General features: G+C 43.9%; 2 protein-coding genes across 2 annotated transcripts in view; both read left to right on the top strand.

The window, feature by feature from the left end:
- CDH1 (cadherin 1) overlaps positions 1 to 8647 on the top strand; it is an 81796-nt gene extending 73149 nt beyond the window's left edge. The window contains exons 14-16 of the mRNA XM_047790554.1: positions 2439 to 2569; positions 4339 to 4482; positions 6920 to 8647. Of these exons, the coding sequence (XP_047646510.1) occupies positions 2439 to 2569; positions 4339 to 4482; positions 6920 to 7129 (485 nt within the window). The 3' untranslated portion in view covers positions 7130 to 8647. The remainder of the gene's footprint in view (positions 1 to 2438; positions 2570 to 4338; positions 4483 to 6919) is intronic.
- A 4001-nt stretch (positions 8648 to 12648) lies between these two features.
- TANGO6 (transport and golgi organization 6 homolog) overlaps positions 12649 to 26902 on the top strand; it is a 199039-nt gene continuing 184785 nt past the window's right edge. The window contains exon 1 of the mRNA XM_047790702.1: positions 12649 to 12803. Within this exon, the coding sequence (XP_047646658.1) occupies positions 12707 to 12803 (97 nt within the window). The 5' untranslated portion in view covers positions 12649 to 12706. The remainder of the gene's footprint in view (positions 12804 to 26902) is intronic.

Here is a 26902-nt window from a genome sequence, read left to right as displayed (position 1 = left end):
TTTTTATTTCTTTGTCTTTTTAGGGCCGTACCCTTGGCATATGGAAGTTCCTGGGTGAGGGGTTGAATTGGAGCTGCAGTTGCTGGCCTATGCCAGAGCCACAGCAACACTGGATCCAAGCCAGCAACACCAGATCGTTAACCCACTGAGCTGAGGCCAAGGATGGAACCCGTGTCCTCATAGATGCTAGTCAGGTTGAGTACTGCTGAGCCACAATGGGAGCTCCAGACTCTGCCTTTCTAACCAGCTCCCGGGCGATGCTGATGTTGTAGGCCTTTGGACGGCACTCAGAGCAGCAAGGCCTTGGTCAGAGCCAGCTGAAGCCCACCCCCTCCACATTCTACCCTGGAGGGGGGCTGCTGGAGGACTTGGGGGGGCTCATATCTGGAAAGTGAATGCATCGCCTTCACTCACAGCCCACTGGCCCAAACCCAGCCACACTTAGGCTCCCACTCTTAACTGCGTGACCATGTGTCCAATTAAAACTTGATGTGGAGGCTGGGGGTAGAATGTGCGGTGAACAGTGACTATCAGTGACTCAAAGGCTGAAGGGGGAAAAGGTTACTGGGGAAAATGTGGCAGTTTCTGCCACAGCCCTTAGAGCTGATATCCCCTGAGCCTACCTGTAGACTGGTCCCCCGTGTTGACACAGGCTCATGATTTCTAAGCTAAGGATAGCAAGTCAGTTAGAAAACCTCAGACTCAGTGTTGTTTATCATGAGGAGCTGTAGCTCACAGTTCAGATCATTAAGGTGCTTGCAGTCAGAAGAGGAGACTCTTGGAGTTCCCTGGTGGCCTAGTGGTTAAGGACTTGGCATTGTCACTGCTGTGGCTCAGGTTCCATCCCTGGTCCAGGAACTTGTACATGCCACAGGCTTGGCAAAAAGTAAAAAAAAAGGCAAGCTGCTGTTAACAGAGTCTCAGGGAAGGTTTGGTGGAAGATGAAAGGTAGTGCGTCTGCAGGGGCTGGGGGAATCCACACGGGCAGAGGGGTGTTGATGGTGGTTCCTACTCTAGAGAGAGGAAGTCTTGGGTGGACAGTGGGGCAGAGAGCCCAACCTTGCTGGAGTAGAAGAAAGGTCTTAGAGGGGAGTAATGGGACCAACTTGCGGCCTTTCAGTTGAGACTCGGCTGACTGACTCCACTGCTGCTGCTTCAGCAGATTTGAGAATTGCATTGTGTTCAGTGTTTAGTGTTCAGTGCTGTGTCCTCAGAGCTGAGACAGGCCTGACCTAGCAAGGACTCAGTCAGTGTCCCTCTTCACCACTCATGGTCAAGAGAGTGGTGGTGCTGCTCTGGATAAGATTCTGGAGTCTTTCTGATTTCAGAAAAGGTAGGTTGGGTATGTCTAAGCTTATTCCACCTCGTTTCGGTGCATTGATGCGTCATATGATTTTATCTTAAGACAGGAGATATACCAAGTGATTTTGTTGTTGTTGTTGTTTTTATTTTTGGCTGTGCCCATGGCATGTGGAGGTTCACGGGGCCAGGGTGAACCTCCACATGCCATGGGCACAGTAGCGACCCAAGCCACTGCAGTGACAATGCTGATCCCTAACCCACTGTGCCGCAAGGGAATTCCCTGTTGTCTATTTTTAAGTTTTTTTGTGTGTTTTAAAATTGTATACTAGGTGATTTCATAGGCTTTGCCCCAACCCCCATAACTGCATAACAGTAGTATGGATAGGGAGTTCCCGTCGTGGCTCAGTGGTTAACGAATCTGACTAGGAACCATGAGGGTTGCAAGTTCGATCCCTGGCCTTGCTCTTGGGTTAAGGATCCGGCGTTGCCGTGAGCCATGGTGTAGGATGCAGATGTGGCTCGGATCTGGCGTTGCTGTGGCCCTGGCGTAGGCCGGCGGCTATAGCTCTGATTAGACCCCTAGCCTGGGAACCTCCATATGCTGCAGAAGCGGCCCTAGAAAAGGCAAAAAGACCAAACAAACAAACAGAAACAGTAGTATGGATAGATCAGTGACATTTAGGTTGAGCCAGCCCTACCCCCAACCTTCAATGGCTCCGACTCACTAAGCAAAGCCAAGGTCGCTCCAGAGGCCCACACATCCCTGCTGCCCCTCTGGCCTCCCCTGCCCTTCTTTCCCCCTCACTTACTCTGCTACAGTCACGCTGACCTGGCCTTTGCTCAGTCACACAGATTTGCTTCTGCCTCAGGGCCTTTGCCTGGACCATTTCTGCTGCTTGGAACACGTTGGCCCAGATTTTGGGAAATGATTGGTTGGTTTAAGGTCCAGTTAAAGAGCACACTTGAATTCACATATAATTGTCCCCTGTGTTGTACTTGCCCGTATTAACCTCGGGGATATTAACCTGTGGGTCGTCTAACAGCCATCGGTCTGGTCTGCAAGGCAGTGGTGCTCTGTGCCCACTGCTGCTTATGGCCTTCTTGACTGTGGCCCTCTTCTCTCTTACCCACTCCAGTCCTGATTCTGCTGCTCCTGCTCCTTATTCGGAGGAGAAGGGTGGTCAAAGAGCCCTTGCTGCCCCCAGAAGATGACACCCGGGACAACGTTTATTACTATGATGAAGAAGGAGGTGGAGAAGAGGACCAGGTGGGTGTGTAAAATTGTGGGCTTAATGGCAGACTCTTTATTCAGAGGGAGCAATGATTAGAAGCAGACTTTGAAATAGCTCCGTATCACTCAGTGTAATTTTTAACAATTACCCAAAAAAATAGCTGTTGTCAGTCACAATAAATGGTATTGCTACCATTTATTGATTTCTTATTGTTCTGCACTCAGATGATTGAGCAGCAGAGAGCAGTTAAGCAATTTGCCTGAAGTCACACAGCTCAGGAAGCAGTAGAACTACATGGTCTGACTCCAGAGCCTACTCTCCTTGCTGTTACTCCCAGGACGTGATTAATCTTTGACATAGAGTGACAGATGTCTTTTAATATTTTGTTTCTCTTTGAGTTTTTAGCTGTGCCAAACAGTTTTTCGCTTTTTGTAGATGCTAATTCTTCAGGCCTTCTTCGTTTCCCTTGGTTTTGGAGATGGTCTTAACTTGACTAACCCTGTATCAGTGAGCTATTACCACAATAATGCTGTGTAACAAGCAATTCCAGAAAATCAGTAAGCATGGTTTTCTTGTATATTGTGGGTGAGCTGGTACAGCTGCTGGTCTCAGCTCGTGTCTTACTCTATTCTGGCAACTGTAACAAAGTACCATAGACTGGGTACTTCTTCTTTTTATTATTATTGAATTTCTTCAGTGCATTTTTAAAAAGACTTTTGTTTTTTCATTGTAGAAATAGATTTTTTCTAACTGTTCTGAAGGCTGGGAAGTCCAAGGGCAAGGCACTGGCAGATCTGGTGTCTGCTGAGGGCCTCCTCCTTGTTCTATTGTCTTACCATGTCCCCACACAGTGGGAGGGGCATAGGAACCATTCCTGAGGCCTCTATAAATCATCATGACCTAATCACCTGCAAGCAGCCCCACCTCCAAATACCATCACATTGGGGGTTAAGATTCAACCTATGAATTAGGGGGGACAAGGTATTCAGTATACAGCCTCTAGGCTCACAAGAATCTATGGTTTGGCTGGGGCTAGGCTGATATAGGCTGGGTTTGGCTGGATGGCTCAGTGCTGGGAGTTGTGTCCAGGACTGTTCCATGCAATTCTTTCTGTCTTTTTCCCAGCAGGCTAGTCCAAAGCACACTTAAAGTCTTTGCCTGTGTCAAATGTGTTAATGTCCCATTGGTCAAAGCAAGCCACATGACAAAGCCCTGCATTAATGGGTTTCTGTTTTCACAGAGGGTGGGAAGGGGGTGAATATTTGCTAGGAATTCCTGTTGTGGCACAGCAGAAATGAATCTGACTAGGAACCATGAGGTTGTGGGTTCAATCCCTGGCCTCGCTCAGTGGATTAAGGATCCGGCATTGCCGTGAGCTGTGGTGTAGGTGCAGACTTGGCTCAGATCCTGCATTGTTTGGCTGTGATGTAGGCTCTGATTCAACCCCTTATGCTGCTGGTGCGGCACTAAAAAGAAAATAAATAAATAAAAATAAGAATAAAAAATAAAATATTTGCTGAATAAAAACCTAATTGTCATACACTACGGAAAGTTAATTAGGCAAAACAGTCTACATCCGTGCCACAAGTGTTGCTCAGAAGCGTTTTATGCTACGTTTGCTTCCAGTGCTATTTTGGAGAGTCTTAGGTTGAAAACTGCCATTTCAACAGCATTTCAGTGTGTAGCTATCATGCAGCTGACGGTTACAGCCTTACCCACCACCATAATCTATAAACCAGATATGATCCTATGTTTATGACTTTCTGTTCTATTCTTTGCTATACTTTTTCCTTTTTCTCTAAAGGACTTTGACTTGAGCCAGTTACACAGGGGCCTGGATGCTCGGCCTGAAGTGACTCGTAATGATGTGGCACCAACCCTCCTGAGTATGCCCCAGTATCGGCCCCGCCCTGCCAATCCTGATGAAATTGGAAACTTTATTGATGAAGTAAGTAAACAAAGTCAAAAGCCAAGGCACGATCAACTCATTACCAACTTAGAAAGTAGCCATTGTGTCAAGTGAGGAAAAAGTCTTTAAATTCTTCCTTTTCCCATGTTTTAATGTTGTATGATCTCTGAGTCCTGTTTTCAAAAATTGTGCTTCACATGAATTTCAGAATTAAGAGTACTTTGTATAGGGAATTTGCAAAGTCCATACAGAGAACCTGAGAATTGCTTGAAAAGGTTTAGTAGAACTAGAAATCAAACTAAAGAGATTTGAAGTAGACAGGAGTTCCTGTTGTGGCTCAGCGAGTTAAGAACCCAGCCAGTATCCAAGATCCCTGGTCTCACTCAGTGGGTTAAGAATCCAGCGTTGCTATGAGCTGTGGTGTAGGTCACAGACATAGCTCAGATCTGGCGTTGTTGTGGCTATGGCCTCAGCTGGCAGTTGTAGCTCTGATTTGACCCCCTCGCATGGGCCACAGGTGTGGCCCTAACAAAACGAAATAGTAGATTCAGTTTTGTTTCACTAATGGGTCTCTCTCTCCCTGCATTCCACTGCTATTTGGGATGTAATAGTAAATATGTATCACAGGGCTACATAAAGGCCAGAAAAATAGCTTCCATATTGTATATGTCAGGGATGCATTCAACTATAATCACCAGAAGCTTAAACAGATATGAATGGATTTACCTCATGTGAATAGAAGACTGGGGCAGACAGTCTAGGCTGGTGCATCAGCCTTTTTCTACCTTTCCGCGACATGATCCAAGCATGTAGATCCTTGTTCCCTCATGATGACAAGATGGCTGCTACACTTCCAGACATTGGGTCTATTTTCCGGTCAAGAAGTAACAAAGGCATGGAGTTCCCTGGTGGTTCAGTGGGTTAAGGTTCTGGCACTGTTACTCCTGTGGCTTGGGTCACTGCTGTAGCACAGGTTCAGTTGCTGGTCCAGGAACTTCTGCCTGCCATGGGCGAAACAAAACAAAACAAAAACATATATCAGAAAGGGCAGAGGGCAAAAATTTTTCTTCTAGCAAACTATTAGGCAAGAAGGAAGTTGTTGCTATATGTGATTAGCCAGGACTGTTCCAGTCTTGTCCCTAGAACTGAAAGGGAGGATGGCAAATAGGCATTCAGTCAAGTAGCTTAGGGTAAGATGAGGAAGAACTGGTGGGGTTAAGCAAAAAATCAAGTAAGATAATAGTTCATGGGATTTATTTCCTTAAACTGTTACTTGATGACTTTCTCAGTTACTGGAATGATTTTCAGGACTTATCTGGTCCAGGGACCCTCAGTGAGTCTTCATGGTGGGGCCTGGTTTTGCTTTAGTTTCTCAGGGGAGTTGTTGTCGCCAAGGACTGTACAAAGCCCAGCAGTCAAGGAAGCGGCCAAGCCATATCCATTCTAGGCACTGGATCTTAGAGGACAGAAAGGGCATTTAAACTATCCCTTCCAGATGCATCGCATTGAGGTATTCTCTTCTGTTCACACTTATGTATCATCACATCTGATTGTAGCTGCGTCCTTTTTTTGGCCATGTGTGCAGCACGTGGAAGTTCCCAGGGATCCAACCTGCGCCACAGAACCAACCCGAGCCATAGCAGTGCCAGTGCCAGATCCTTAGCTGGTAGGCCACCAGGGAACTCCTGTAGCTGTTTCTTAATTATAAAAACAAAGTGTTTGCTACTTTAAAGATATAAATTACAAAATGTATATAAAGAAAAAAAAATACGCAAGTCCTTCCTTGGTTCCCCCAGCCCTACTCACCAAAGGTAACTTAACAGTTTGCATTCATCCTTTTAGACCTTTCCAGGCTGAAATGCAGCCTGGGTGGCCTGGCATGACTGTCCTCATTGTTTTTAGCCTCTGTCCATCCTAATTGGTTGGTGCTGATCTCCCCTGCCCACGCATAATTTACCATTCTCTCTCTTTTTTTTTTTTTGTCTTTTTGCCTTTTCTAGAAAGGGCCATACCCAGGGCATGTGGAAGTTCCTAGAATAGGGGTCTAATCAGAGCTGTAGCCACTGGCCTACGCCAGAGCCACAGCAACGTGGAATCCGAGCCGTGCCTGCAACCTATACCACAGGTCACGGCAACACCGGATCCTTAACCCACTGAGCAAGGGCAGGGATCGAACCCGCAACCTCATGGTTCCTAGTCAGATTCGTTACCCACTGCACCACGATGGGAACTCCCTAATTTACCATTCTTTAGGAGGAAAACATTCTAGCTACTTTGTCTCTTCCTTGACAATGTCCTTGTCCATTCCAGTTTGTATAATTGACCTTGTGGGTGTTAACTGCTCCGGGCGCTCTGCAGGATGGTTGCCTTGTTACCCAGTAATGCTTTGCTTTATGCACCGAGAGAAGGCATCTTGCCTAGGAGGACAGGTGTCTGATTCCTCTCACTGAAAGGTCCTCTCCTCTTCCTTCTTTAGAACCTGAAGGCAGCTGATAGTGACCCCACTGCCCCACCTTATGACTCTCTGCTGGTGTTTGATTACGAAGGCAGTGGTTCTGAAGCTGCTAGTCTGAGCTCCCTGAACTCCTCGGAGTCGGACCAAGACCAGGACTATGACTACCTGAACGAGTGGGGCAATCGCTTCAAGAAGCTGGCGGACATGTATGGAGGCGGTGAGGACGACTAGGGGACCCCAGACCGATGGCAGAGATGGGTCCCTACGCTCATGTGATGGGAAATGCAGGGACAATGTTCCTGGCAGTTTTCCAGCTCCCCTCCCTTTCTGGAGAAGAGATGCCGTGATCTGTGATGCAGTTAGGATAGTTGTCATTTCCACTTTCTAGATCTAATCTCTGTGTGTTAGAACGATTTTGACTTGTTCCTTCAATCTTTTTTTCCTTTCATCACTCTTTACATGGTGATGATGTCCAAAAGCCCCCCAAATTTTAGTATTTCCAAAGGATAGCTTCAGCCTCTGAAGGTTCTGCTGGTAACTTGCAGGTTTCCTTAAAAGGCCTTGGCTCATTTTTAAAAGGAAGGGCAGGGGTCCATTTCCCTGTTGTATATATGAGAAATGAGTGTGCTTTTGTGCCTCCCATCACGTCAGCAGTGCCCCATGTTCGAATATCCACCCTTACTCCTTCTGAATTCTATTACATTTCTCTGACACAGAAATTATCGGACCCTTTTAGGAAAAGAGGTTCATGTCTTAGTCTGGCCACACACTGAGTGGGTATTGTGTACTCTTTAACAGTTTGCCTTTTTCATTTCCTGAGTACTTAACTTGAAATGGTTACCTATCCTATTTACTTGTTCTGAGTAAGAGTATTTGTTAAGTGACTGTTATTCATGGGGTACTCTGGTTCTAAGTAGGGAGACGAGACCAGAAAAGTTGATGAGTTTTCAGGTGCCACTGAAATGTATCCCTAAAACAAAAGAGAGAGAGATTCCGGGACTCACAATAGTGCCTGAAGTACTGCAGCCAAAGACAGAAGATGGCTTGTCACAGCAGAGGGGAAAGGTGAAAAGGGGGCTTGGAGATGACAGGGGAAGATTGTCCCTGAGCCTGGCAACTGAGCTGACTGAGGCCAAGGATGGTTAAGGTCGCTCCAGCCCTGAAAATTCTGAAGAAGGGAGGAATCTGAACATGTGTTTCCTACCTTGTCCCGTGGTTAGTACCCGAAGCACAGAATCCCCAAGTGCCTGCTTTTGTTGATGTCTGCAGAAAATGCTAGCTGGTGGGGACACGTTTGCCCTCAAATTCCCACTGTGTGTAAAAACTTGAAAATATTTTAAAAATGCGATTTCCCCCCTAGGAAATGGAAGAAAAACACTGCCCCAAAAGGTGTTAGCAATGGGAGGCGGAGGTAGGGAGAACCTTAATTTGGATCTTCTTTTTAGTTGAAATGCAACCTTCAAGAATGTTTTCACAACCACAGACAAGAACTTTAAATTGCCTCCCTATCTCTCAACTGTTTTCAGAAGAAAAAGCCATCCCTGCAATCACCTCAGGGAATTGTCTTGATTTTTCAGCAGTTGAAACTCTAATGTAGTTCTGTGTAGAGAATGTCACTGTAGTTTTGCGAGTATATTGCGTGGGTGCTGATAATTTTGTATTTTCTTTGGGAGTGGAAAAGAAAAACAATTCAAGCTGAAAAAATTATTCTTAAATATTCATTTTTATAAATTTTATTAAAGAATTTTGTTAAACCATTGTCACACTTGCTTTATTTGCTTCCACAATTCCAGGCCAGACAAATGGGAATTGAGTTCAGTTGAAACATAGACGAAAAGAAGTTTCCTATTAAAATGACTTCTCTTGAACTTTGTGTCATTCTGTTGGGGCAAGACAGGGGGAGACTGCACTCATAAGATCACTTTATTTGAAGAATATCCATCCATGTGGTGTGTGGTAAGACCTATAAAATTCTCTTTAGAATGGCAGGCGACTGTGGATTGTGCTGAGGGATAGAAGGAAGCAGGGCTTCAAATGACATTGGCAGTCAGCAGAGTTAGCACAGCCAGCCGTTCTCCACGGAGAGTGGTGGGGGGCAGGGCACCTTCTGGGGGACACTGGCAATTTCTGGGGATATTTTTGATTGTCAAGCCTGGGGACATGCTACTGGCATCAAGTCAAGGTCAGGGATGCTGCTAAACATGCTACAATACATGGGACAGCCCCCACAACTAAGAACTGTGAGGTTGCGGGTTCAATCCCTGGCCTTGCTCAGTGGGTTAAGGATCAGGAGTTGCCATGAGCTCTGGTGTAGGTCAAAGACATGGCTTGGATCCTGTGTTGCTGTGGCTGTGGTGCAGGCTGGCAGCTGCAGCTCTGATTCAACCCCTAGCCTGGGAACCTCCACATTGCCGTGGATGTGGCCCTAAAAATAAAATAAAAAATTTAAAAAAAGAATCTGCAGCAGCTTGGGTTGCTGAAGAGGTGCAGTTTTCATCCCCAGTACAGTGCAGTGGGTTAATGGATCTGGCATTGCTGCAGCTGTGGTGTAAGTTGCAGCTGTGGCTCAGATTCAGTCTCTGGCCAGGAACTTCCAGATGTTGCAGGTACAGCCATTAAAAATACAAAGTAATTGTGGTAAAAAGTTCACAATGCTTGAATCTAGGTGAAGCATACATAAATGTTCATGTAATAGTTTGACTTTTCCTTGCGTTTAAAAAATATATATTTTTTTGTCTTTTGTTTTTTTACAGCCACACCCATGGCATATGGAGGTTCCCAGGCTACGGGTGCAATCGGAGCTACTGCTGGCCTACACCACAGCCACAGCAATGCGGGATCTGAGCTGCCTCTGCAACCTGCACCACAGCTCACAGCAATGCCAGATCCTTAACCCACCGATCAAGGCCAGGGATCAAACCCATGTCCTCATGGATACTAGTCAGGTTGGCTAACCACTAAGCCATGATGGGAACTCCGGGTCTAAAATATTTTTTTTTTAAATAATTTTTTTATTTTCCCACTGTACAGCAAGGGGGTCAGGTTATCCTTACATGTATACATTACAATTACATTTTTTCCCTCACCCTTTGTTCTGTTGCAACACTAAAATATTTCAAAATAAGTTGAGGGCAAGTAAGTCAGAGATAAATCTTTGTGTATATGGTCAAATATCTGACAAAGGTGCTAAGGTCATTCAATGGGGAAAGGACAGTATTTCCAACAAATGGTGTTGGTGAGACCGAATGTCCATAAGCAAGAGAATGAAGTTGAATTTTCTTTCTTATCTTTCATATCACATATAAAAAATAACTCAAAATGGATCAATGGCTTAAACATAAGTGCTAAAACTATAAAAATTTAGAAAAAAAAAACAGGGAAAGAAACCTTCATGGTGTTGGATTTGGCAATGATTCTCGGATATGACACAAAGAGTAAAACACAAGCAACAAAAGTCCATTAAAATTAAAAGCTTTGGGGAATTTCCATTGTGGCACAGCAGAAATTAATCTGACTAGTATTCATGAGGATGCAGTTTCAGTGTCTGGCCTCGCTCAGTTGGTCGGGGATCCGGCGTTGCCATGAGCTGTGGTGTAGGTCGCAGATCTGGCGCCACAGCATAGGCCGGCGGCAACTGCAGCTCCGATTTGACCCCCTAGCCTGGAAACTTCCATATGCCGCAGGTGTGGCCCTAAAAAGCAAAAATAATGATAATAATAAAAGCTTTTGTGTATCAAAGGACACCAACAGTAAAAAGGTAACCCACAGAATGGGGGAAATATTTGCAAATCACATGCTCAGAATATATTTTTGAAAACTTCTAAAATTCAGTAGCAAAACCCCCAAAAAACCCAATTCAAAAACTGGCAAAGGATTTTAATACAAATGGCCATTAAGCACTGAAAGGAATTTGCAAATCACATGCTCAGAAAATATTTTTGAAAACTTCTAAAATTCAGTAGCAAAACCCCAAAAAACCCAATTCAAAAACTGGCAAAGGATTTTAATACAAATGGCCATTAAGCACTGAAAAGAAAAGATGCTGGACATCACTGGGGAAAATGCAAGTCAAAACCAAACTGAGGTACCCCTTTACATCTATTAGGATGGCTACCACTTAAAGCAGAGACATGGTGGCAATAACTGAAACCCCTGTGCATTGCTGGTGGGGATGTGAAGTACAGATTGTGGAAAACAATCTGATCAGTTCCTCTTATGGGTACATACAGAAGAATTGGAAAGCAGGGTTTCAGACAGATATTTGTACAACCATGTTCATTGTAGCATTAGTCATAATACCCAACAGGTGGAGATAACGGTGCCATGGATAGATGAGGAGATAAACAAAATGTGATCTATTCATATCATAAAATATGATTCAGCCTTCAAATAGAGGGAAGTTCTGACACATGCTACAGCACAGATGAACCCTGAAAACACGATGGTTAAGTGAAATGCCGATGGTAAGTGGAATAAGGTAAGTTGCAGCTTACGGCAACTTGGGATCCTTAACTCACTGATGATGCCAGGGGACAAACCTGCATCCTCACAGAGACAATGTCCAGCCCATAACCTGCTGAGCCACAATGGGAACTCCCAGACATGACTTTTGAGTGTTCCAACCAAGATTCCTGTGGGTGAAACTCTGTTTCTGATTATATGACTCTCTAACCCATTGTTTTACAAATTAATGCAATTTTGATGGGGCCGGATTTTTAGAGACACTGATTTTTCCAGGAGTGGATGTAAATAGAGCAAAGATCAAACTTTTACTGGGAACTTTATTTAGTCCATTTAAGAAATCATATCACCAAAGACATTTAATTAATTTATTTATTTTGCTTTTTTAGGGCCACACCTGAGGCGTATAAAAGTCCCCAGGCCAAGGGTCAAATTGGAGCTGCAGCAGCTGGCCTAGGACACAGCCAGAGCAATGCCAATCCAAGCCAGTGTCTGCAACCTACAGCTCACCGCAAGGTAGGATCTTTAACCCACTGAGCAAGGCCAGGGATGGAACTGCTTCCTCATGGTTACTAGTCAGATTGGTTATTGCTGAGCCACAATGGGAACTCCACCAATGGCAATATTTGTAGCTATGTATTCAAAATGGATGTTGCTATTTAACACTTGTTTTAAAATATCACTAATAGGAGTTCCCCACGTGGCTAAGTGGAAATGAATCTGACTAGCATCCATGAGGATTGGTTAAGGATCCCGCGTTGCCTTGAGCTGTGGCGTAGGTCACAGACACAGCTCGGATCTGACGTTGCTGTGGCTGTGGTGTAGGCCAGCGGCTATAGCTCCAATTCTACCCCTAGGCTGGGAACCCCCATATGCGGTGGTTGCGGCCCTAAAAAGACAAAATTAATGAATTAATTAAAACCTTAAAAAAATAAAAATTAAAAAATCACTAATAAAGAAACTCGTCAATACTCAGCTGGATACTGTTTTGCATATCCGAACTTCATTATAAGAAGGTACAGCATCTGTTTACCTCATTATGTCTTTCAGTGCTTCGCTACCCAAGTAGAATATTTTCATAATGAAATGCATATTATTTCATGATAAACGACTTCTGTCACTCTTCTTCTTTATACAAAAGTTAACCATATTCTCTGAAATTGTACGTGTAGGCAGGTTGGGTTAGGTTTTTAATTTTTCCCACTTCGAGGAAAGGTTTCTTCCTAAACCGGGCGTTCGGGTCAGAGCGGGCCCCGCCCCTAGCTCCTTGGCCGCACTCAACATGGCGACCATGCCGCTCCGCGCAGGCGCCTGCGCAGGTCGCAAGACGCGCGTCCCACTCTAGTCATGGCGGCGGCCCGACAAGTAGCAGGCGGCAGGGCTCTGGAAACGTGTGGGATGGAGCGGATTTTGGAGGCGCTGAAGCTGCTGCTGAGCCCGGGAGGTGAGACGACGGGTCTCGGCGCAGGGCTGCACCCGGGACTCTCAGGGCCGCCGGTCTTCCAGGGCTGTCCTTCCTTCCGCGGCGTCCCTCACCGGGACCCCCACCCGGGCTCTGAGGCTGTCCCGCCCCGCACCGGGGGGCTTTGGGCAGGGTCTGTCCTGCCTCATTTTGCGCTTGAGAAAACCGAGGCTCAAGGAGGGATGGGATCCGCTGAATACTGACACGAACCAGCGCTTACCTTCACTGTGTGCAGCGCCTTGGGTGCGTGGTTTCTTCGTCCTTGCCGCAGCCCTAAAGGCTTCAGAGCGGTCCTAACCTCTTGAAGGCGCAGGGTCTAATGTGGACCCTGGAAATTTGTACAAAGTGCCAAGGAGTCCAGAAAAAAGGCAGCAGTGACGTTTGAGCTGCGTTTTAGGGAGAGGATTTAGGATTTACGGTCGGTGGTAGGGATTTACAGTCACTATTCCTCTTTCCCAGTGAGTTGCTAAGATCTTTCCAATTTAGAATGAGAAGGGACCTTGCGGGTGGAGAAGCCTGGCGCCCCCCTTCTACAGCTGAGGACACTCTCGGCTCACCGAAGAGATTAAGTAACCTGACCAAGATCGTTTGGTCAATTTAGAGGCAAAACATGAACCCAGAACCAAGATCTACCGAACCCTCCCCCTTCCAAGACCAAGGCAAGTAATAATGTGAATACAGTATGGAGCTGAGGTTATCTGCGTATAATTAGAGCATATTTTGGAGGAGGGGTTTGTAGAGTGAGCAGGGTAAGGTACATGATTTTGAGATGACGCGCCTCCTCCCCCCCCAAAAAAACACCCCTGCGAAAACTCCCAAAACATACCATACCTGGTACAAGTGAAAAGAAGTTAGTAATTGCCTACTAAGTATTGGTCCCTATAGTGTGTTGTTTATATACATGTTTTTATCCTCACAACAATCCCGTGACATAGGTATTACTTGTATTCCATTTTACAGATGAAGGAACCAAGGCTCAGGTAAGTTTGAAATTGACCAGTGCCAATCTGCCAAGTGGTTGAGCTAGGATTTGAACTCAGACGCCTTCCACTGTAGTATGGTAGCTATACTGCTTTGCCTCAATGAAGAATAAACTGCAAGATACAATTTTAACTTGTTGATTGAGAGATGACTTGTTTAGCAACTGCAGCTCTTTAGGATATGACTGAGAACAAGGATAAATTAGTAAAAACTTTAAAAAAAATCAGAAAGTAGTCATCTGTCATAAAGTGCACACATTTCATTCTTGAAAGACCCTCTCACTCTCAAAGAGTTTGTTGCGGAGTTACATACGTGTACGCATTTAGCTTAGGAGAATTCAAGCCTTCCTATTTGAAAAAGCACAAGTAATGGGGTAAAATGATGTTTTGCACAATCTGCTATATATTGTGTGAATCTTTCTGCTGTTTTTTTTTTTTTTTTTTGGTCTTTTGTCTTTTGAGGACCGCACCCACGGCATATGGAGATTCCCAGGCTAAGGGTCTAATCGGAGCTGTAGCCACCAGCCTATGCCAACAGCCACATCCACGCAGGATCCCAGCCGTGCCTGCAACCTACACCACAGCTGACGGCAATGCTGGATCCTTAACCCACTGAGCGAGGCCAGGGATTGAACCTGCAACCTCATGGTTCCCAGTTGGATTCGTTTCTGCTGCGCCACAAGGGGAACTCCATCTGCTGTATTCTTTTATCACATCAGCTGCTGAGGGAATTAAAAGATAGCTGTGCACAGTAAGTTTTCACATGTCCCTGATGGACACAGGATGCTGAGACAAGATGAAAATATTTGTTAACGTCACATCCAGCTAGGAGTTCCCGTCACGGAAACGAATCCAACTGGGAGCCATGAGGTTTGGGGTTCGATCCCTGCCCTTGCTCAGCAGGTCAAGGATCTTGCATTGCCGTGAGCTATGGTGTAGGTCACAGACGTGGCTCGGATCTGGCGTTGCTGTGGCTCTTTCGTAGGCCGACGGCTACAGCTCTGATTGGACCCCTAGCCAGAGAACCTCCATATGCTGCGGGTGTGGCCCTAAAAAGGACAAAAAAAGACCAAAAAAACACATCCAGCTAGATTAAACTTCTCTTGATTTGTCTTTTTTTTTTGTCTTTTTTGTCTTTTGTCTCTTTAGGGCCACACTCACAGCATATGGAGGTTCCCAGGCTAGGGGCTGAATCGGAGCTGTAGCTGCCGGCCTACGCCACAGTACCTACGACTTACTCCATAGTTCATGGCAGTGCAGGACACTTAAGCCACTGAGCAAGGCCAGGGATTGAACCTGTGTCCTCATGGCTGCTAGTCAGATTCATTTCTACTGAGCTGTGACGGGCACTCCCCATTAGTCTTTATTTTTAATTTAATTTTTATTTTGTGTTGGAGTATAGTCGATTTACAATGTTGTGTTAGTTTCAGATATATAGCAAAGTGATTCAGTTGTGTGTGTGTGTGTATATATATATATATATATTCTTTTTGAGATTCTTTTTCCATATAGGTTATTCCAGATTATTGAGGAGAGTTCCTTGTGCTATACAGTAGGTCCTTATTGATTATCGGTTTTATATATAGGAGTGTGTATATGTTAATCCCAAACTCCTAATTTATCCCTGCTTTCAATCTGTCTTTAAATCAACTACCTTTGAGGTAATATTTACGGAGAATCAGCTATATATAATATTCTATCCTCAGTGCTTTTTTGTTTGTTGGTTGGTTGGGGTTTTTTTGTTTGTTTTTTGAGATGTACAGCATGATTTAATATATTATAAAAGGATTAGTAAAGAATTAAAATTTTTTCTAATTTATGAAACACTTTATATGACAGTTTGGTAACCTCCATTTAAGATATAAGTTAAATTAACATAATTCATGACATTACATGAAATGGCCTGTGGAACCCTCCATATTACTTGGTGTTCTGAAATTTTTACGTATACCATAGTTGGGGGAGGGAGGGCTAATTCATGGGACAAATTCTGCTCTTTTCTTCTTTGACTTGAGTGGTCACTTCCAAGTCGTGTTAGACTGGAGGCTGTCTTCCCCGCCATGGGGGTGAGTCACTCTCCGCAGAGGGGGAGACGGGAAGACCCTCGTGGAGAACATGGACCGGGACATGGGTCCGTATCACTGATCCTCCACGATGTGAAACACCTGACTTGTAGGAGGAGGCTTCTCAGGAGGATGAAATGAGTTGTTCTGAGCCTGGAGCACCTCACCCGTCCTTTGTCCCACCATGAGGACAATTCCAGGGGGTTGGTCTGGAATGTGCAGAGATGGTGAGGGTGGGGGACAGTGCAGGCCTGGATTGGGCTCAGGTGAGGTGAGTTGGGTAGAGGCTGGGAGTTAACACTTAGCATTGGGGCAGGTGTCTGTATGGTCATGCGGTGCACCTGTTTGTATCCAAGTCCATTTGTATTGGGAAGAGAATGAAGAAGACTATGGACAATTCCATAGATCAGGTCTCTTGAGTATCCTCAGAAGATCGAATGGACTTAATTTTTGGGGGGGAGGGAAGGGGTTGTAGGATGGAGGGGGAGGATCTAGCAAATCCGAATGGAAACCATGGCAGGTTTCTTGCCTGGTGCCTGAGTTTGGAGTCCTGATTACATTTTTGTCTCACAGGCTCTGGTCTGGGCCTTGGGTCCGTCAGGACACTTGACTTGTGCATTGTGGTCGAAACATGGTCCAGACATGGACTTGGTGGCAAGCTGGCAAACATCATAGGAGAAGAGAGCAGGCCTGTTGTCTGTCAGCTTAGCAGTGATGTTTGGGCACTGACCCATGTGCTGGGGTGCAGGTTGTGACATAATGATGAGTTCCTCACCTTGTCCTTTTTCTGGTCTACAAGTTGAGTGCGGAGAGTTCTGTGCAGAGCTCTTGATGTAAGGCTGTGCAAGGCAGATGACCCTCCCCGTCAGGTGTCTTGAGTGGTGGATGACCTGTGAAAATGTCCTTGGCAGATTTATTATTGACCGTGTGGACAGTAGTGGGCTTGGAAGGATGCTGTGGGAAGATACCACCACTATAAAGTATATTTGAATTGCCTCTCAATCAAGAGGAAAAAAAATAGAGGTGACCAAATACAACTATTTGGAACATATGATATTAAATTTCACTGTAAAATAAATAAAAACAATCATTTTACATAGGAAGAGGCACCCAACCTCAGCGATGGTCGGGGAAAATACATTACAATGCCACTGTAATAGTTTTATTTCGATTACATTGGAAAACTAAAGTTCCTTGGTAGCGTCTCTTGTCAAAATCAATGGAAACAAGCCCTTCGATATACTCTTGCAGGGGATATATGTGACTAATGTCCTTTTAAAGGCAGTTTGTTCCTTCTTTTGCTTCTTCAGATTCTGGTCTTTAGGAGCTCTGTGGGGTTGATGTTTGTGTGATGACTTTGATATTTGCTGTGTCCTTGGGCCTCTGCTCAGTCTCCCTCAGACACTGATCATTTGATTTCCACCTTATAAATTTAGGAAAGGCATGGGATCAACTTGATAGATGCAAACAAAGTAGCATAGTAGAATTCTGTGATAGGAAACAGACATCCGAGTTCGGGAAGCGCAGAAAGTCCCAGACAAGGGGAGTTCCCGTCGTGGCGCAGTGGTTAACGAATCCGACGAGGGACCATGAGGTTTCGGGTTCGGTCCCTGCCCTTGCTCAGTGGGTTAAGGATCCGGCGTTGCCGTGAGCTGTGGTGTAGGTTGCAGACGTGGCTCGGATCCTGCGTTGCTGTGGCTCTGGCGTAGGCCGGCGGCTGTGGCTCCGATTTGACCCCTAGCCTGGGAACCTCCATATGCCTCGGGAGCAGCCCAAGAAATAGCAAAAAAAGACAAAAAAAAAAAAAGTCCCAGACAAGGTTACCTCTATCATGTTTCCCTCCAAATGGAAAAATCCTTTATGTGAATAAAGGGACCTGGAAATTGCAGCTCAGCAAGGGAAATGAAACGATCAGAAGTCATCTATCTAATCACAGGCCATCCAGAGCTCTGCCTTATCTGGCTCTTGGCCCCAGGACCGACGGGCTTCCAACACGGCTTCAGCTGGTTAGGTCCTACCATGCTGTGGGCGAGGGCATGATCAAGGGTCCTCTCAGTGCTTTTGGAGGTAGAAATATATACAACAAGAAGCCTCTTGTTTGTTTGGGGAGATGGTATTATACATATAGACTGAAGACATTGACCTTGGCAGGATCATAGCCGTGGTGAATGAATGGTACAGATAGCAACTGCATCAAGAAGGAATTATCCAGGGCTGGAGCTGTGAAAGGCTGCAAGAGGAAGATTTCAGTCCAGGTGAGAATTGAATAGACAGAAAGGAAGTAAGATACCAAGTCTTTCTCTTTCAAGTCATCAGAAGCTCTGCTGCATAATGTTTTCTCTTCCCCTCCTTTCCATGCTTTTCTCAGTTATAGGGAAAATAAGAATAAAATCCCCACCTGCATTATTAAGAAGTGTGTTAAGGGAGTTCCTGTCGTGGCTCCGTGGGTAGTTACCATGAGCTGTGGCGTAGGTTGCAGATGTGGCTTGGATCCCGCGTTGCTGTGGCATAGGCCAGCAGCTGCAGCTCAAATTCAATCCCTAGCCTAGGAACTTCCATATGCCACAGGTGTGGCCCTAAAAAGCAAAAAAAAAAAAAAGTGCGTCAGGTAGAATTTGAACGGGATTAGTGAAAAGGTGTGTTACACAGAAGTTTAAAGGGTTAATGAAGTTTTGCTTAGGATCATCTCAGCAGTAGTTTTCCTAAAAAAAAAAAAACTTTCTATACTAAGTATATATTCATCAAAACTCTGTTTTTTTGGCTCCACAGGAGGCATGTGGAAGCTCCAGGGCCAGGGATCAAACCAGCACCACAGCAGTGACCTGAGCCACAGCAGTGACAACACCGGATCCCTAACCTGGTGAACCACCAGGAAACTTCAGGAATTCTGCTTTTAAATGTCATACAGCATAAACATTTAACTTGGTGATTGGGAAGAATAAATAATGCTGTTTTTGAGGGCAGCATTTCCCAAAGTATGATAAGGATATTTTTAGACAGTCGGTAGAGAAACATTTTGAGGCTGAAAGCATAGTATAGTGATTGAGAACTTGGGATCTGGAGTCAGGTTGCCAGAGATGAATAAGCCCTGGGGCAAATAGTTTAACCCTGGTCTCCTCATCTGGAAATAAGAATAATATAATACTCCATTCCTCACGGAGTTGGTGTGAGGATTGAATTAAATACATAGAGCCCTTAGGACAGTATTTTAACTATTACCACTTTAAATTTTAAATGATTTAATTTGGGGAGCTCCCTGGTGGCCTAGTGGTTAAGGATAGGGTGTTGTCACTGTTGTGGCTCAGGTTGCTCCTGTGGCTTTGGTTCAGTCCCAGGCCTGGGAACTTACACATGCTGCAGGCATAGGCAAAAAAAAAGAAAAGGGGGGAACTCTCGTTGTGGCACAGAGGAAATGAATCCAACTAGGAACCATGAGTTTACGGGTTCAATCCCTGGCCTCGCTCAGTGGGTTAAGGATCTGGCGTTGCCGTGAGCTGTGGTGTAGGTTGTAGATGCAGCTCAGACCGCAAGTTGCTGTGGCTGTGGTATAGGCTGGCAGCTGTAGCTCAGATTAGACACGTTGCCTGGGAACCTACATATGCTGCAAGCTTGGCCCTAAAAAGCAAAAAAAAAAAAAAAAGAGAGATTTAATTTGAAGAAATAAACGAATAAAGCAAAAAACAATCCAGCTAGTCTTTGGATAAATGGCAAAAATTACAGAAACTGTATGGCTGTAATTTGGAAAACATTGTTTTATGGCTGCAGATCTCAAACTTTTTGGTTTCAGCATTCTCACACTCTTTTTAAAAAATGTTAAGTGGAGTTCCCATCGTGGCTTGGTGGTTACCGAATCCAACTAGGAACCAGGAGGTCGCATGTTTGATCCCTGGCCTCGCTCAGTGGGTTAAGGATCCAGCGTTGCCGTGAGCTGTGGTGTAGGTCGCAGACGTGACTCAGATCCTGCGTTGCTGTGGCTGTGGTGTAGGCCAGCAGCTGTAGCTCCGATTAGAACCCTAGCCTGGGAACCTCCATGTGCCATGGGTGCGGCCCTAAAAAAGACCAAAAAAAGAAAAGACAAAAAGTGTTAAGGACTTAAAAGAGCTTTTATGTGGGTTATGTGTATCAATAATTACTGTATTAGACATTGAGACTTTAAGAGAAACCTTTTAAATTTATTTAAATATAACAATAACTTGTTAACACAATGACATTTTTGATGAAAAATGCATTTTGCAAAATAAAATAACCTAGCGGGAAGCGTGACGTTGCTTTACATTTATTTGTCATTGTTTCACATTTTTGTAAATCACCTTAATGTCTGACTTACTAGAAGAGAGCTGGATTTTCATATTTGCTTTTGTGTTCAGTTTGTCATGACAGGTTGTTCTGATTGAAATTGAAGAAAATGTAGGCTCACGTAGGTAAAGAGTTGGAAAGGAGGAGATTTCAATCATCTTTTCAGATAATAGTGTGTATCCCTTTTTATAACTCGACAAGAGGTAATTTCAAGTTAGTTATAATATGGAATCTGAACTCCTATCAATGAATTTTTCACCCTTCATACACTCAAGAGAAAACAAGAGCATGAAAGGCAGATGATGTCGTAGTTTAATAAGAAAATAGCTTTGACCTTGCAGACTCTCTGGGAGACCCTTAGGAAGACCCTCAAAACCTGAGGACAGCTGCTCTAAGAGGACGCCGTATTCATTTTTGGGTGGATTTTATTTTGATCACCAGTAGAGGGCATGGAAGACTGTTTTATTAAGGGGCTCTTGGAAAACATTAGCCAATAGCTTTTGTTTTAAATCACTTTCTTCGTGACCCCTGTTTGGGTTCCAAGATTTTATAAAGTCACTTACAGATTCTGTAGTGATCTTAGCGGTTAGTGGCAGCAAGCTGTGAGAATGCTCGTTTCCTTTTTAGGAGTATATCAGCCAGAAGAACCAGATACTCCTGCCAGTGGGTCAGAACACTTACCCTGAAAAGTCTTAGAGAAGTACTGGAAAATCTTACCCTGCTGATTCTCTCTGTTTTGACAGAAAAATGTTTTTGTACCTTTTTTTTTTTATGGAAGTAGTTAATTTTCCTTATAGTAAAGCTTTTAAAAATATTATTAGAGGGGAGTTCCCATCGTGGTGCAGTGATTAATGAATCCGACTGGGAACCATAAGGTTTCGGGTTCAATCCCTGGTCTTGCTCAGTGGGTTAAGGATCTGGCGTTGCCCTGAGCTGTGGTGTAGGTTGCAGACGCAGCTCGGATCCCGAGTTGCTGTGCTACATCTCCGATTCAACCCCTAGCCTGGGAACCTCCATATGCTGTAGGAGCGGCCCTAGAAAAGGCAAAAAGACAAATAAATAAATTAATTAAAATATTATTAGAGAAACTAAAAAAGAAGAAAATATTAATGACCTTAATCCCACTACCCAGAGATTACATTTTGGGAAATTTTTTTGGTTTGTTTATAAAAGTGGTCTCTTATACTATGTACTATTTTATAACCTTAAAATGTGTCTCTAGGAGTTTCCGCTGTGGCACAGTGGGTTAAGGATGTGGTGTTGCTGCGACGGCAGGGTAAGTCACAGCTGCAGCTTGGATTTGATCCCTGGCCCAGGGACTTCCATATGCTGTGGGTGTGGCTGAAAAAGAAAAAAAAAAAAAAACGTATGTTTTTAGTGCAGAAACAACACACATTTACTGTAGAAAAAATTGTAACATAATGAATCAAAAAAGGAAGATCATCCAATACTTTGAGGTATAGCTTTTGAGATCTTTTTCCTTTTTTTTTCCCCTTTTTTAAGGGCCACATCTGTGGCTTATGGAGGTTCCCAGGCTAGGGGTCCAATCGGAGCTGTTGCTGCTGGCCTATGCCAGAGCCACAGCCCCGCCAGGTCCGAGCCTCATCTGCGAACTACACCACAGCTCAAGGCAACACCGGATCCTTAACCCAATGAACGAGGCCAGTGATCGAACCTGCAACCTCATGGTTCCTAGTCAGATTCATTTCCACTGCGCTATGATGGGAACTCCTTGAGATCTTTTTTCTATGTGCAGGTACAAACACACACACACGTATGTATTTTAATACAGTAAGGTTCATTCTCTGTTCTTTTATCGATGAATTTTTAGAATAATACATTAACGTCTTAGCAGTCTCCAAAGATAGCCAATGGAGTGATTTTTAAAAATTTTTATTATAGTTGATTTACAGCGTTCTGTCAATTTCTGTTTGTTTTTTGTTTTTTGGTTTTGTTTGCTTTTTAGGGCCGTACTTGTAGCATGTGGAGGTTCCCAGGCAAGGGGTTGAATTGGAGCTACAGCTGCCAGCCTACACCATAGCCGCGGCATCTGTGACTTACACCAGAGCTCACAGCAATGCTGGATCCTTAACCCACTGAACAAGGCCAGGGATCGAACCTGAAACCTCATGGTTCCTAGTTGGATTTTTTTCCATTGCACCATGATGGGAACTCCTGTTCTGTCAATTTCTGCTGTACAATGAAGTGACCCAGTTACACACACACACACACACACGTTCTTTTTCTCACATTATCCTCCATCATGTTCCACCACAAGCGATTGGATATAGTTCTCTGCGCTATACAACAGAGCCACTGGAGTGATTTTTAAAAATTTTATTGTAAAGTAATATTTTATTTTATTTTTTTTGTCTTTTTGCCTTTTCTTGAGCCCCTCCCTTGGCATATGGAGGTTCCCAGGCTAGGGGTCTAATCGGAGCTGTAGCCGCCAGCCTACGCCAGAGCCACAGCAACTCAGGATCCAAGCCACATCTGCAACCTACACCAGAGCTCATGGCAATGCTGGATCCTTAACCCACTGAGCAAGGCCAGGGATCGAACCCGCAACCTCATGGTTCCTAGTCGGATTCATTAACCACTGCGCCACGATGGGAACTCCCTGAAGTAATATTTTCTATAAATATGATATGTTTTAATTATTGTACTCATTTTTTTGGGTTTTTTTTTTGGCTATGCCTGCAGGATGTGAAAGTTTCTGGGCCAGGGATCAAACCTATGCGGTAGCAGCACCGCTGCCTCAACAACACTGGATCCTTAACCCACTACACCCATTACAAGGGAACTTCCATTCCAGTACTCGTTATTCTTGATACACAAATTGTTCTATTTGTGGCCTGTGGGAGCCACTTCTAGTTGGCTGTTGGACTCTTTGAGGTGACTCTAGTAGTCTCATTGCTTCTCTGCTTTCAGACATGATAAGTTATCCTGGACTCATTCATTTTGTGCCCATTCTTTTTTTTTTTTTTGTCTTTTTTAGGGCTGCCCCCATGGCATATGGAGGTTCCCATGCTAGAGGCTGAATCTGAGCTATAGCTGCTGGCCTACACCCTAGCCACAGCAAAGTCAAGTCTGAGCTGCGTCTGTGACCTACACCACAGCTCACGGCGATGCCAGATCCTTAACCACCGAGCGAGGCCAGGGATCGAACCTGTGTCCTCATGGATGTGAGTCAGATTCATTTCCGCCGAGTCGTGACAGGAACGCCTAATATCTTAAAATAACAAATCCTGTATTACCATCTCTACTGTTTCTAAGGGATTATTGTTTGTTTTTGTCATCAGAATGTACAAATTCAAGTCAAAATAATTCTGTGCGGTTATGCTGCTAACTCGATTTAGAGTAGCAGCTGGCACACTTTTTCTATAAAGGAGCAGGCAGTAAATATTTCTGGCTTTGTGACCCATACTGTCTCTGTCACACTATTCAACTCTGCCATTGTAGCTTAAAAGCAGCCATAGATAATATGTAAATAAATGAGCATGACTAGGTTCCAATAAAACTTTATTTATGGAAATAGGTGGTGGGCCAGTTTTGACCTATAGATTATCGTTTGGCAACCTTGGACATAAAGTGTATAGAATTATTTGGTTCATTTGTTTTTTTAGGAATATTTTGAATTTTCTTTTTGTTCTCTTTTTTCTAAAATTGAGGTATAGTTAATTTACAATGCTGTGTCAGTTTCAGGCATACAGTAAAGTGATTCAGTTATACGTATACAAACCATTCTTTTTCAGATTCCATTCCCATATAGGTTATTACAGAATATTGAGTAGAGTTCCCTGTGCTGTACAGTAGGTCCCTGTTATTATACATAATAATCCCAAACTCCTAATTTATCCTTCCCCTTTCCTCTTTGGTAACCGTGAGTTTGTTTTCTAAGTCTGTTTCTGTTTTGCAGGTAAGTTCATTTGTATCATTAAGATTCTACATGTAGGGAGTTGCCATTGTAGCTCAGGGGAAACAAATCTGACTCGAGTCCATGAGGATGCAGGTTCCATCCCTGGCCTCGCTCAGTGGGTTAAGGATCCAGTGTTGCCGGGAGCTGTGTGTAGGTCGCGGAGGCAGCTCGGATCTGGCATTGCTGTGGCATTGCTGTAGGCCAGCAGCTGAAGCTCCAGTTCAACCCCTAACCTGGGAACTTCCATATGCTAAGGGTGCAGCCTAAGAAGACCAAGAAAAAAAAAAAAAAAAGGTTCTACATGTAAGTGATATCATATGATATTTGTCCTTCTCTGTCTGACTTCATTTAGTATGATAATCTCTGAGTCCATCCATGTTACTGCAAATGGCATTATTTCATTCTTTTTTATGGCTGAGTAGTATTCCATTATTATTACATACCACTTTTTTTTTTTTTTGCCTTGCCTTGCCTATAGCATGTGGAAGTTCCTGAGCCAGGGATCAAACCCCTGCCATATCCCAAAAATGTTGTATTTTTAAAAGGTCAAGTCTGGGAGACAGAACATTGAGAAGAAACTGTTATGTATATTTCAGGCCATAGGCAACATTCTTGTAGGAAGGTACCAAGGCAGCATGGCTAAGTACAGCGGCAGAGTACAGAGCTAAGAGAATATATCCATTGTGGAGTCATGTTTGTTCTTTGTTACAATAGCTCTCAAAGCACTGTCTCCCTGGAGTTCCCGTTGTGGCTCAGTGGTTAACGAATCCGACTAGGAACCATGAGGTTGTAGGATCTGGCGTTGCCCTGAGTTGTGGTGTAGGTCACAGACACGGCTCGGATCCCACGTTGCTGTGGCTCTGGCGTAGGCCGGTGGCTACAGCTCCGATTCGACCCCTAGCCTGGGAACCTCCATATGCCGTGGGAGTGGCCCAAGGAAATGGCAAAAAGACACCCCCCCCAAAAAAAATCCCACTATCTCCTTAACTGCTGGAATAGGGAAATTTGAGCCTAGGGGGCATGCATATTTATGAAGAGGCAGGCATGATCATTCATAAGCATTATAATGAAACAAAGGTTATTCCTGGTTGTCAAAAACTGCAAGCAAGCAGGTGCTTGGGTGTTTTCTTGCACAGTGGTATCTTCTCAGCTGGGATGCATTGTAACATTTTGGGGATATCTGGTTTCTGGAAGTTCATGCAACTTAAGGATTAGTTTCTGCAAAACAAAGCACACTTTCATTTAACCCTGTCCCTTCCCTACTGCTGCCTGGCTAACAATACTACAATGAGTAGCCTTGAGTATATGTCATTTTGCATTTTTGTCTGTGTAACTGTCTATAGGATAGATTCCTAAAAGTGGGATTGCTGGGCCAACAGTAAAGTGCTTATGTAATTTTGCTAGATATTGCCAAATTTCTCTTCTTAGGGATGTACCATTTTAGTTCCTTACAGCCATGTATGAGAGTGTGTGTTTCTCCAAAACACATAATGTGTTACAAAAATGTTTGGATTTTAGCCACTTGATAGATGGGAAGTGATATTTTAGTATAGTTTTAATTTACTTTTCTCTTATGAGCAAGGTTGATCATATGTTCATGTTTAAGAGCAATTTGCATTTCTTTTTCTGTAAACTGTTCATATCTTTTGCCCATGTAGTGTTTCATACTCTGTTCGCTTTAGAATATATTTAGTGAACAAGTCATTAAATAATGTTCAACATAGTTTAATGGCTGCAAATAACCCGGTTATTCACTCATTCAACAGCTGCTTATTTTGAACAGCTACTATGTCAGATAGGTCTTGTTCCAGGCAAGAACACAGCAGTGAACAAAACAGAGCAACCTCCCTGTCCTCAAGCAGCCTTTATTCTAGTTGGTGGAGAGACAATAATAAACAAAATGAATAGTACATAGACATTAGCATGTTAGATACAGGTAGACCATAATTTATCCAACATGTATTTCTGATTTTGTACTATTATAAGTAATGCTTTGTTTGACAGTCTCTTAGTTACCATCAGTTACATTTTGATCCTTTCTTAGAAGATACATTAACTTTAGTTTTGGGGTTTTTTTATTTTTTGGGGCAGGGGTGGGGGACTCACGTCCGAAGCATGTGGAAGTTCCTGGGCCAGGGATTGAACCTGTGCCACAGCAGTGACCCAAGCCACTGCAATGACAACCATGGATCCTTAACCTGCTGAGCCATAAGAGAACTCCTAACTTTAGTTTTGAAGTCTATTGCTGCTTGAATTCATTTATATTTTCAACATTTTATTATGATTTTTATAGCCATAACCCACCCTTTTCCCATTGTATTTTTGATAATCATCCTGGAATTACAATCTACATCCTTAATTTTTCACAGTCTGCTTAGAATTACTGCTGTACTACTTCACAGAACATGTAAAAACCTTGTGCTGTAAGGGTCCTTTTATAGCCCTCCACCCCCATTTCCTAATGTATCCCCTTTATGCTTTATGCTATAGTTTTCATGTTTATTATATGTATATATAGTTATAAATCCCATAATACAGTTTTATAAATTTTGTTTCAGATAATTACATAGATTTAAAGAAATTAAGAGGAAAAATTAGTCTGTTACATTTACCCACATAGTTACCATTTCTGCCCTCTGCCTTCCTTTCCAAAGATCCCTGTTTGCATTTGATACTGTTTTCCTTCAGCTGGAAGAACTTCCTTTAGCATTTCTTTGTATCCCAGGTCCACTGGCAGTCAGCTTTCTTAGTCGATCTGAAAATGTCTTCATTTTACTTTCATTTTTGAAGGTTACTTTTTATTGGATATCGAATTTTGAGTTG

Source organism: Phacochoerus africanus, chromosome 8 (assembly GCF_016906955.1).
Source record: "Phacochoerus africanus isolate WHEZ1 chromosome 8, ROS_Pafr_v1, whole genome shotgun sequence".
Lineage (NCBI taxonomy): Eukaryota > Metazoa > Chordata > Mammalia > Artiodactyla > Suidae > Phacochoerus > Phacochoerus africanus.
The sequence above is the reverse complement of the archived record's forward strand: the minus strand, read 5'-3'. Positions and strand labels throughout refer to the sequence as shown.